This window comes from Thamnophis sirtalis, unplaced genomic scaffold (genome assembly GCF_051295495.1).
Source record: "Thamnophis sirtalis isolate CommonGarterSnake01/CBP01778 unplaced genomic scaffold, rThaSir2_p1.2 scaffold_13, whole genome shotgun sequence".
Lineage (NCBI taxonomy): Eukaryota > Metazoa > Chordata > Lepidosauria > Squamata > Natricidae > Thamnophis > Thamnophis sirtalis.
This window is the reverse complement of record NW_028261393.1, coordinates 510,730-521,889: the sequence shown is the minus strand read 5'-3', so window position 1 is coordinate 521,889 and position 11,160 is coordinate 510,730. Positions and strand designations below refer to the sequence as shown.

The following is an 11,160-nucleotide window of genomic DNA, read 5'->3' as shown; positions in this document are numbered from 1 at the left end:
GGCGACGGAATGGGCAAAGGGAGCCCTGGCTCAGGGGGGAAATGCAGGGAGAGATCCAGGAAATACAACCCTGATTCAATCTTGGAACCACATCAAACCAGGTGGAGAAACAGCTGGCGGGAAGAGGTTGGGATTCCAAGCACCATGTTCCTGGCCCAGAAGAAAGGGGCACACGGCCTCCTCCGAGCACACAGAACAGGCTCCACAAGTCTTAAAGTGGCCAAGTCTGGAGATGCCCAACATAGAACATCGAGTAATAGGGTTGGAAGGGACCCTGTAGGTCATCTAGTCCAACCCCCCGCCCAAGCAGGAGACCGTACACTGTTTCTGACCGATGGCAGCCCAGTCTCTTCTTGAAAGCCTCCAGTGATGAAGTTCCCACAACTTCCAAATGCAACTTCTGTTCCCTGGGTTGATGGTTCTCATGGTCAGGAAATTCCTCCTTATTTCCAGGTTGAATCTCTCCTTGGTCAGTTCCCATCCCTTCTTCCTCGCCTGGCCTTCAAAGGTGCCTTGGAGAACAGCTTGGCCCCCTTTCTCCTCTCTGGGGCAGCCCCTCAAATATTGGAAGATGCTCTCCTGTCTGCCCCGGTCCTTCTCTTCCCTAGACCAGCCAGGCCCAGTGATGTGTTTTGTGAGCACCTGTCTCCTATTCTGACCCCCTGCCTGTAGCCGAGATCTTCTAGCGTGGGGGGACCCTCAGTTCAGCTGGTCCACCGTGGCCGAGTTGGAGGGAGAAGAACCGTCCATACGTCTCTCTCTTGTCCTAGTTGGGTTTCTGCAGCATCCGCCCCTCCCCCATTCCTCCCCATCTGAAGGGTGAAGTGGGGCAGGTGGGAGGAATCACAAAGCGGCACCTGAGCTTCACCCCCTTCCTTCCCCTCGGAGGCAGGAGACCCCACACCCACCTTCCTCAGACCGGCTCAGTGGATCCCAGGCCCCCATGCCGGGCACTGGGTTGCCCCACTTCATGGCCATTGCATTGGTTTGTTTTCCTGGGCTGACCTCGAAAAAAATCCCACGGAAAGCCGGGCCTCCACTGGGATGTGAGACCACCTGGAGATCCCAGGCCTGCAGACTAAAGCCAGGAGTGAACAGACAAGCCGCTTCTTCCTCTGCTTGGTAGCTTCTTGTTACCAGTTTTATTTCTGCCAGCACTGCAAGGATGAAGAAATGTTCAAAGTTTCCCTTTGGCCTTCCTTGTCTGGTCTGCTTTCTGACGCTTTTCGATATACCTGAATTCCAAATGTATCTGCTGTATAAAGACACTTAACTCCTTCTCTACTTTCTCCTGTGTATTGATTAACGTCCTTATTTGTTATGTATTTGGATTCTTAGTTGAATCTTTAAATCCAGTAAGTCTGATATATTGCACGATGCTTAGATGAATGGCCTACAAAATTTAAAAATAAAGAGCCAAAATAGCCATAGATCAGCCAGGTGTTGTTTCAGGAACACAACAAATCCCGGGGAGTGCGCCATGCGTCTTCCAATCTGAAGAGTCCGGGTTGCAGGATGGACGGGCAGCACTCTCTGTCCGAGCCTCTTGGCCTCTGGCGGGCAGCCTCCCCCCCCCTCCCCGCAGAAATCCGGATCCCTGCTGAGAGACAAAGTGTCCCCCCAAGGGCCGGCTGCAGTCACGGCGCGTCCCCATCAATCCTGCTCCTGCCCTGACCTGTCCGGCCGGCCGATCCCTGGCTGTAAACAGAGGGGGAAACGCCACTCATTTATCCTGCGAGATGTAAACTTTCCTGATGGCTGAAGAATAGACGGCCTCTCAGCCAGCCCAGCGGCCCCCGGGGAGCACGAGGGGACTTCGCAGGCAGAGCAGCCTCAGCGAGAGGCTTCCAGGAATGCCCCCCCCCTCCCTCCCCCCCTGAAGAAAAACAGTTTCTCTTCCTGACGCTTCCCACTTGGCCCAGGACGGGCTCTGCAAGAGGTCATCCAGCCAGTCCCTGGGCTCGGCCGTCTGGAGCCCTGGGTCCTACGCTGGAAACATCCCAGAACGGATACAGGCTGGGGGGGGGGGCAGAGCACGGGTCCGCTGGCCTTGGGGAAAGAGCCCGCTGGGCCCTGTTCCATCCGGCCACTGTGGCTCTTGCATCCCAGTCACTGCGCGCCTATTGCCTCCCCACCCAGAAGCCCCCCCTTTGGGGACTGAGACAACTCCCGCTAGGCAAGAGAAATGGGCAAGATCAGGACCCAGGCATGCGCCCCCCCCCCTGACGCGCAGGTGCCCGTCCAGGCCAGAGGGTAGCGCCTGGGGGAACACAAGCCCCCCCCTTCCCTGTCCTCCCGAAGGCTTCCCCAGGGCCAGAAGGAGAGGACGGGTGAGGGGTCAGGGGGATGTTTACAATCTGGGACGCTCAGGAAAAAGCCCCCCCTTCTTTGGAGCACATTTCCTTCAAAACAGCCCAGCCTGCCTGAGTGGTGAAATATGACCAGCTCTGCCGGAGGAGGAGGAGGGGTGGGGGAAGCGGCTGGGCTCCCTCCCAGCACCTCTGGAGCCTGAAGGTGAGGTGGAGCTGGGCTGATGGGCAGGTTCCTGCTCTGCCCTTTGGCTTCCTCATCTCCTCCTGGCACGGAGCCCTGGCTCAAATTACACCCCCCCCCTCAATTACCGCCCCTGCAGGATGCATTTCTAGGAAGCCCCTCAGGTCTCCAGTGGGAAGCAGGAGGGGCTGTTGCACGCTAATAGCCTTTAGCAACTTATAATGGGCATTTTCCTCATAGCCTGTAGCTCCAGGGAGAGAATGCCCCCCCTGCCTGGGAATGCTAAACGAGGGGGGCTTGCAAAGACATGCCAGACCCTGATAGTGGAGAATGCAGCCATTGCAGGGGGCCTGAAGGCAGCATGCGAGTACAGCTGTGCCTGCAGCTGACCAGCCCCAGAGCCTCTTTTCTCTTCGGCCCTTCAGCCACCAGAGGCTGTGGGATCCCCCCCCCCCCCTCAGGAGGACCCCAGAGCTCTTGCATGCTGGGAAGGCCTGGGCAACGCCTGTCCATTTAGCAGAAATCTCTTCCCTGGGGCGGCAGGCAAAGGCTTGGAAGAAAAAGAAGAGTTTGAAAAATGGCTTTTAGGCACAGGGGCCAAAGTAAGTGTGGACTTGGAGAGGCCGGCTGCCTTGGACACTGCTGAGGTCAAGCAGGCAGTGCAGCCTGGGACTCCAGTCGGATCCTCCTAGGAGCAACTTTGGCAGGGAAGAAAACAGGAAGCTGGACCAGTCCTCACCCCCAACCCTCTCAGCTCCTGGGAGGCTGGAAGTGAAGCTGCAGCACGCAGGGGGGGGAGGGGGTACCGGTGGGTCTCACCCTGCAGGGAGGGAGGCTATTTTGAGCCCCCCCCCCCGCCCGAGTCCTTCTTGGGAAGGAGCCTCGAGAGGCTTCCCGTGCATAGAGGGCCTTGAGGGCAGGAATGAAGCCTTCCTGGCCAAGAGGGAAACGCTGCGGAGGAACCCATGGCTGACGTCAGATGGGGGGGGGCATCCGGGTGTGGGCCCCAGAGGACAGGGAGGAGAGACGGGGGCCTTTGCCAACTGCACCCCAGGCCGTGACCCCCGGCTCGGCTCTTCCAGACCCACTTTGGCCAAGGAGCTGACCAGCTTTCCTGAGGCTCCTTCCACAGGCTCTGCTTTCCCATAGGGGCAGGGCAGGGCAGGGGAAGGGTCTGGGCTGGGGGCGAGATCTCTCCACCAGGAGGGGCTTCCTGCTTGTTTTCGGGCTCGGTTTCCCCAGAGCCCCCTGAAGCTCCTCTTTGCCAAGCGCTGCCACACGGCGGCTCCTCTCTCCAGGCTCCATTGCAGCCGGGCTGGCACCGTCTCTTCTGCTGGGGGTGCCACGGTGGCCGTAGGGCAAAGCAGCCCCCTCTGCCCCCCTCCAACCTTCCCACTCTGGCTCGGGGCCGCCTGCGCACCGCGGCTCCTCCTGGGCCAGGCAGGGCTTCCTCCTCCCGCAAAGGCTTCCCCTGGCCGTGGCTGTTCGGCGCTGCTGAACCCTCCGCTTGACCCCACGGCCGGCCGCAGAGCGAGGCAGCCCCGCATTCACGCACGGAGCTCGCGCAAGGAGCTTCCCCGACGGGGCGCCGCGCGTCGTCCGCCCGGTCCCCGGGGCACCAAATCCCGCTGCTACAGCGACACCCAGCGGCAGAACCGGCGCGCTGCATAGGGCCGGCCAAGGCCAAGCAGGCGTCGCTTCGGATGGGACCGTCGGGCCCATCAGGCACTGCCGAGCCTGAGGCGTTGTGCCTGGGGGCCACTGAGCCGCCCCAGAAACCCCGGCTGCCCTGCAGGGGAAAAGGCGCGGCCGATGGCTTCACGCGCCCCCTGGAGCCCCTCCGACGCCCCCCGCCCTCCAAATCGGCTGGGGCGGAGTTTGCTTCGGTTCGCGGTGCGAATGCAGCCAACATGCGAAGGGGGAGGCCAGGCCGGACCACCGGTCCCATCAGCCGCGGCCCTGGAGCTGCAGCCCGACTGGCGAGCCCATCATTCCCTGCCTGGAGCTGCAGCCCGACGGTCTCCGGCCCCTTTAAGGGACCAGCGGGACCAGCCTCCTCAGGGGCGGGGCCAGGGTGCCGAGGTCACGCTCGCGCAGGCGTACCGCGCAGGCCGCCCGGAGGCGCGCCCCCTGCCGTCCGCCACGCGGAACCTCCCGGAAGGCGCGGCGTCGGCACTGCACGTGGCCCGGTGGAGATGCGGGCGCCCGGCGGGAAGGAGGCCGCGGAGGCGGGTGGGGCTCGGGGGCCGGGGAGGGGGGAGGGGACCGGAGGCTGCGGGGGGGGGGTCTGCCGGGCTGAGCGCCCCGTGACGGCGTCGTTGCTTCCGCAGGGCCCGCCCGCTTCCAGTGCCCGGAGGACTTCGTCGCGCGGCGCTTCGCCCCCGGGGCCGCCTTCTGCCCGGAGAGCCTGGGGGCGCCCGGCAAGCGCCTGCTGCTCATCAGCGCCCCCGCCGACTTCCGCCCGGAGAGGTGCGCTCAGCCGGCCCCGACCCTCCTGCCCGGCCTGGCGGGGACGCGGGGGAGGCAGAGGGGGGGGGGGCGCCCAGGCGCTGCCCTGGTCCCGGAGCGGCGTGGGCGGGGAGGGAGTCCCGGCTGACCGGCTTGTCTTGTCCCTCGCAGCCTCTCCGGCCACCGTCTGGCTCTGCCAGGCTCCCCCCTTCTGAAGGCGTCGCAGCCGGATGGCAGCCAGAAGGTCTACCGTCTCCGAGCCAGCCGAGAAGAGAGCGCTGCCCGCCTGCTGATTGCTGCTGCCCGGCCGGAGCGGCTGACCTGCGCCAGACCTTTCGGGGCCTCGCTGAGGATCGAGGAAAGCCACGGGGACCCCGGCGCCCCCCGGGCCCTCTTCCCCGTAGGAGAGAGGCCGCCGCCCCGGGTCCCCGAAGGACTCAAGCAGCGCTTCTTCCCCTTTGGGGCTCGGCCGAGGGGCCCTCTCACGGCTTCGGGAGCGGCAGGGAAGGCTGCCCGGAAGAGGGGCAAGAAACGGCCGCTGCTGCCTTTGAAGCAGGCGCCCTGGCAGCCGGAGGGCCCCGAGCAGCTTCTGGGGGGTTCCCCGGAGCCTGCCGGGGGTCTGCTGGAAGGGCGGGTGGAGGCTGGGAGCAGGCAGCGGCCGCTGAAGGAAGAGCAAGAGGAGGCGGCAGCAGAGCCAGCCATCCTCCCGGTGCTTGGGGGGCGGCTGCTATGGCAAGATGCCCGGCCAAGTGGCCCCTTAGAGGCGGCTTCCGAGGTGGAGGAGCTGGGCAGGAGAAGAGCCGGGAAGGGAGAGAAGCAGGAGAGCCGCCTGGAGACGGAGGAGCTGCCAGATCCCACTTTCAGGTACTGGCAGCCTGAACAGGAGCCCTGGCTGCAGGGAGGGGGGGAGCTGGAGGGAGGCGGAGGTGACTGCGCAGGAGAGCCGGCCAAGAGGAGGAAGAAGAAGAAGGAGAGGAGCCGAGAGAGGCTGGCGGAGGGGGGCCCTGCTGCCATCAAGGAGGAGCCGCTGGACGTCCCCTGCCTGGGGGGCCTCCAAGAAGAGAATCTGAGGGCCATCGGAGAGGATCCTGTTGGGGAAGCCCCCAGCTGCAAGAAGAGGAAGAAGAGGAGCCGAGAGAGGCTGCCAGAGGGGGGCGCTGTTGCCATCAAGGAGGAGCCACTGGACGTCCCCTGCCTGGGGGGCCTCCCAGAAGAGGGTCTGGGGTCACCCAGAGAGGAAACTGGTAGGGAGTTTGCTGGCTACATAAAGCAGAGCCCCGGGAAGGAGGCAGGGGGGCTGTGGGGCGTTGTGGCTCTTAAAGAGGAGCTGGGGGACGTCCCCTCTCTGGGGAGCCTGGGGGTCACCCCGGAGGACCCCACAGAGGAACCCCCCAGCTACAAAAAGAAGAAGAAAAAGAAGAGCAGAGAGAGAGGGGCGGAGGGGCTGTGCAGCATCAAGGAGGAGCCGGGGGACACCAGCTGTTTGGGGAGTCTCCTGGGTCTGGGGTCGGCCAGAGGGGGCCCAGCTGGGGATCTCCTGGCCTGCAAGAAGAAGAAAAAGAAGGGGGACAAGCTGGACAAGGAGCCACTGCAGGAACAGGAGGCTGCCCCTCTGTGGCAAGAGCCAGGGCTGGAAGAGCCATTGCAGACGAACTGGGCAAGTCCCAGCCCCAAAAAGAAGAGGAGGAGGGAGGGCAGGAGGAGGGAGGGGGGGGACCAGGCTGGACTCTCTGTAGCAGAAACTTAAGGGGTGGCTCCCCCCCCCCAGTGTTGCTGATCAGTTGCCATGTTTTTATTCACTCTCTGCCTGCCCCTCCGAATAAATCCAGGAGCTTTGCATGCCAGCGTTTCTCCGAAGGCCATTTCTCCTCTTAAAAACGAGCGTCTCCCTTGTTTTTTTCCCTTCTGGATGTTTTATTGCCTGTTTTGTTAAACAATGTTCACATAGCAAAATAAGGCTTTGTGTCCCCCCTGCCCCCCCCCCCGGAGGTTGTGTTGCTCTCTTGGATACGGGTAGTTTCAGAGAAGGTTGTGCATCGTCCTGGGCCCGTCGCCTCCAGCTCTTCAGCCCCCTCCTCACTTGGGCACCTTCAGAAACGGTTCGTGAAGGACGTCAAAGAGCCTCTTGGCCTGGGAAGGGAGGAAAGGAGCGAGTGGGGAAGAGTTTGGGAGGGGCCCGGGGGCTTTGGGAAGTCCCAACTTTAAAAGCCTCGTTTCCCCTTTACGAGATTCCAGGTCTTCCCCACTGAAAGCCTTCTCAGACGCAGCCCACTCTTCCTCCCCCAGATGCCTCGGGACTCCCAGGTGTAGGAAGCCCAGCAACATGGCGGCTGGGCTGCCAGTGTTTGGCTTCCCAAACTGAAACGGCTGCTTCTCCCCCTGTGCCAGCCGGTCTTCCTCCTTGGGAGGATGGCTTCACAGAGCAGCTGCAGTGAGGTTAAGGGCAGCAAGTGGGGGAGCCCCCCTGCACAGGCGCTGGCTCTCCTTTGCTTAGGGAGGGGAAGCCTCTGGCCGTGGGAGGGGGGAGGCCGGCTGATGGGTTCCAGGGTTTGGGGCAACAGCCTCCACTCACCTTTTGAGGCCCAACGCCAGGGCACAGGGAGAGGTCTTCCTTGGACGCCTGGACGATGTTGGCTAAGGACTGCAAGGTAACAGCAGAGGGACTCAGTGGGACGATCGCAGGGCCTTTGCGGGCGCCAGGCCTGCCATGGGCTCAGAAGGAAGCAAATGCCCAGATGCCGGAGGGGAGTCAAGGGGAAGGAGGCTCAACAGCAAAGGATGAGAGGGAGTTCCACAAATATCGCTGAACTGCAAGTCCCATTCCTCCCACTTTTCCTGCATTGGTTAGGGCTGATGGGAGGAGGAGTTCAACAACCGTGTGTGTGTTACAGACGGCCCCTTCTGGCGTGTACAATGCTGGGGAGTGCTGCGCTCAAAGCACCGAATCCTCCCTGCCCTCCCCCAGCACAGAGAAGCGGCTTGCTCACCCCAAAGGTGGACAGCAGGCTGAGGGTGTCGGTTTTGTTCACGGACTTCACGCTGGTCAGACAGTCGCTCGCCTGGGGGAGAAGAGAGCAGCTGCAGCACCAGGCCACATGCAGCTGCTGCGCAAGGCAACTGGTGGCTGGGGGAGGGGATGCCTCTGCCCCCCCCTTCCTCCCCAGGCAAAGGAAAGCGGCCGCACCCGCGAGAGATAGTCCTGCTCCACTTTCTCCTTCAGCAGGTCGGCCGGCTTCTGCTCGTAGGCCTTGTATGTCTCCAAGTAGCGTCCGGCTTCTTCTGGACTGAGGGTGGGACAGGATCAGAAAGCCCAAGAGAGCTGAGATGCTTCCTCTGCTCTGCTGAGGTTATTCCTGCCTGTCTCAGAGAAAATCTAGCCATGGGCGTCCTGTGTGAGCATCTCCCCTTAAGGAGAATTTTAAGCAGAAACCTGCTTTCTGGCGCCTCCCCCTACAAGGGGGGTCTTCCCTAGCCAGGCCTCTGCCACCGCCCAACACTGGGGTCTTACCTCCAAGCCAAGATGAGGGTGCAGTCAGCAAGGATGCAGATCTTGGCCAGCTCCTTGACTGCCTGGTGGGGGTCTTTCTGAAACAGCCGAGAGAGGAAATGCAGATAAGGCAGGAAAGGGCCCTGCGCTCCACCGTCTCCCCCTGCAACGGGCCCAGCCATACAGGCCTCCCAGCAGCTGCCAAGGTCTCAGCAGAAGCATTCTGGGCCTGATTTCGTTAGTGCTCCTGGGCTGAGAATGTGGGGCCAAGGAAATCCCTAGAATCACTGCCCCAGGCAGGAAGGGGGTGGATTGTCGGTGTGTGTGTGTGTGTGTGCATCTCACCACGTCAACCTGAAGCAGGAGCACCTGCAGCTGGAATGTCTTCCCCAAGTTACGCAGTCGCTCGTGGATGTAATTTGGATTCAGGTTGTGGTACCGGAGGCTACAAAGATAATGGCCGGAATGGAGTGTGTCTTTTTCCAAGGGGCAGCCGCCATCAAGATTCAGTTTTACCAAACCTCAGTAATGTTGCAATAATGATTGATAAAAGGGGCCTGATTCTGACTTAGATTCTGCAATAGGCATCCCGAATCTTTATCTCCGCGTGGCTAAAATCGTCTGTTGCCTTTTAGGCTGTACATTTCACCAACTCTTATGGGGGGAAGTTTAGAACCAAATGCTCCAAAGGAAAGAATAAAGCAGCATTTTGGACTTGAAAAATAATTCGCGGGAGGTTGGTTTCCCGTTTGGTGCGCTATGAATAAGCCCAATCCCTTTTAAACTCTGAACAGACATGCCTCCCCCTCCCCCCATTTCTGGCAAAAGGGCTCCTGTCTGTCAACTGGCAAAGCTTGCATTCAAAACTGGTATTACTAGCTTGCAGTTAATTCTAAAGACACTCTCCCTGGCAGGGGATTGGAGCCCAAAGCTGCTTGTGGCGGAAGGGAACCTGGACTTCCTCTCCTTACCTCAGGAAAAGGGCACAGGTGCTCTGGCCCAACACATAATCCGGGACAACTTCGCCGAATTCCCAAGGCACGTTGCGGACAAACTTCAGAACGGGGTTCCCCCTCTGAGGGCAGAAGAGAGTCCTCGGTCACTGGGGAAGAAATCCCACCTGCCGGTGGTCATAGGAGGAGGCAGCAAGCAGCCCTCTCTACGGAGCAAGAGGAGAAACTCCCAAAGCATCATCAGTGCCTGGAAACTCCTGAAGACCGTGGAGGTGTTTTATCAGGGCAGAGAAAGGCCAGGCCTTCTGCTGAGGGAAGAGCGAGGGACGGGTAGACAGAAAGGCCTCAGCGGTGCCTAGGGCGTTTGGGGACTCTGGGGAGATTAAGTCTACACATCTGAACAGCTCCCAGGGTGATCCAACCTTGGCAGAACTCTGGGAGTTGAAGTCCAGAAGTCTTAAAAGTTGCCAAGGTTGGAGACCCCTGAGGTAAGTGCGTCTGCGCTGGATGTGAAGTCCTTCCTGGTCAGCTGCCCCTGAGCACCCACCACGCTTGCCTTCTGGCCTCGCAATAGCCGGGCTGTCAAAATGAGGGGCCGACCAGGAATGTTCCCCGCTGGCCTGCCTGCTTCGTCTCACCTGCCGCGGACTGACGATGATGGCGTTGTGCTTGGCCCCTGCTTTGGGGGCCGTGGGGTTCAAGGGGGAGCCTTTGTCTTCCGCTGTGCTTTGGGGGGGCACAGGCCTCTCGCCCTGGTTCTGCGGAGGGGCTTCTTCCGAGGCACTCGAGGCCAATGCAGCGGGAGCAGCAGAGGTGGCTTTCAGCGGAGCAGCAGGGGAGGCGGAAGAGGAGGCCACGGCTCGCCCAACCACGTAGTCTGCGTAGGAGGCTCCCCTGGGCCAAGCCGAGGCCACAGGGACCGTTGCCCCTCTGGCTGCTGAAGCGGCCTTGAAGAGAGGTTTCACCTGGCATAGAGAGGGAAAGGGGGGGGGAGACTCCGTTTCAGATGCTGGAGGGAGGGAGACTCTCCGGTGGGAGGGAAGGGCTCCCACCCTTAAGGGCAGAGTGGAGGGAAAGGGACCTGCAGAGAGTTCCACGGGCTACTCAGGGGGGCGGAGAGGGGGGAGCGGGGGAGGGGCAGGAGCCGAGCGGGCACAAGGAGGAGTTTCCAGAAGGCTTCACGGACCCCGGAGGCTTCTCCCCCCCCCCCCATTCCCTTTGAAGCGGCGGCTCCTCCTCCGTTCCTGGGAAAATGCTCCTGGGAAGCTTCCACTGGCAAAGCTGCCTTCGGGGCGGACGTAGCTGCATTTCCCACCCAATTGTGGAACCTGGGCACGGAGCCCCTCCCTCGACCGCCTGTGGCGGAGGGGAAGCCGGGCGTCCCGAAGGCCCCGCGGGAGTCCCGGGTTGAAGGCCTTGAACAACAAAGTGGGCTGCCCAAGCGGAGGGGAGGGAGGGACAGCGCCCACCTCCTCTTCCTGCGGCGCCTGCAGGGCGAACCTCCCGGCCTTCGGGGCCTCCATGGCGGGCCGGGGGCTCAGCGCGGCCTCCTCCTCCTCCTCCTCCCGGCGGGCGCTGCCAGGGACCGGCTCAGGATCGGCGAGGCGGGCAGATTCCACGTATTTCGCCTCGCATCTCGCCCATCCCGCGGCCTCTGCACGGCCGGAGGACAGCCGCGCCGCTGGGGCCGGGCCTGGGTTCGGGCAGGACGCGCGAGCTTCACCGGAGGGATTTCCGCCTGTCGGGGCTTTTGCGCAGGCGACGTCGCCCCCGCGTCCA

At 62.0% G+C, this 11,160-nt stretch overlaps 2 protein-coding genes across 2 annotated transcripts; one reads left to right on the top strand and one right to left on the bottom strand.

Annotated features, from left to right (window-relative positions):
- Positions 1-4,645: 4,645 nt before the first annotated feature.
- POLR1G (RNA polymerase I subunit G) lies at positions 4,646-6,785 on the top strand. The gene is made up of 3 exons (XM_087727592.1): positions 4,646-4,725; positions 4,824-4,962; positions 5,113-6,785. Exons 1-3 carry the CDS (start codon positions 4,689-4,691, stop codon positions 6,686-6,688), a joined length of 1,752 nt encoding a protein of 583 aa, XP_087583718.1. The 5' UTR covers positions 4,646-4,688; the 3' UTR covers positions 6,689-6,785.
- A 59-nt stretch (positions 6,786-6,844) lies between these two features.
- ERCC1 (ERCC excision repair 1, endonuclease non-catalytic subunit) lies at positions 6,845-11,145 on the bottom strand. The gene is made up of 9 exons (XM_014056417.2): positions 10,851-11,145; positions 10,020-10,346; positions 9,400-9,503; positions 8,774-8,873; positions 8,450-8,526; positions 8,126-8,225; positions 7,929-8,000; positions 7,514-7,582; positions 6,845-7,071 (listed from the first exon to the last, which is right to left on the bottom strand). Exons 1-9 carry the CDS (start codon positions 10,902-10,904, stop codon positions 7,018-7,020), a joined length of 957 nt encoding a protein of 318 aa, XP_013911892.2. The 5' UTR covers positions 10,905-11,145; the 3' UTR covers positions 6,845-7,017.
- Between the last annotated feature and the right edge of the window lie 15 nt (positions 11,146-11,160).

Coding starts and splice junctions, on each gene's coding strand:
- ERCC1 (XM_014056417.2), bottom strand. CDS start 10,904: ATGGAGGCCCCGAAGGCCGGGAGGTTCGCCCTGCAGGCGCCGCAGGAA. Junction 8,226..8,449: donor ACCCTCATCTTGGCTTGGAG/GTAAGACCCCAG, acceptor TCCCACCCTCAG/TCCAGAAGAAGCCGGACGCT. Junction 8,001..8,125: donor AGCAGGACTATCTCTCGCGG/GTGCGGCCGCTT, acceptor CTTCTCCCCCAG/GCGAGCGACTGTCTGACCAG.
- POLR1G (XM_087727592.1), top strand. CDS start 4,689: ATGCGGGCGCCCGGCGGGAAGGAGGCCGCGGAGGCGG. Junction 4,726..4,823: donor GAAGGAGGCCGCGGAGGCGG/GTGGGGCTCGGG, acceptor TTGCTTCCGCAG/GGCCCGCCCGCTTCCAGTGC. Junction 4,963..5,112: donor GCCGACTTCCGCCCGGAGAG/GTGCGCTCAGCC, acceptor TGTCCCTCGCAG/CCTCTCCGGCCACCGTCTGG.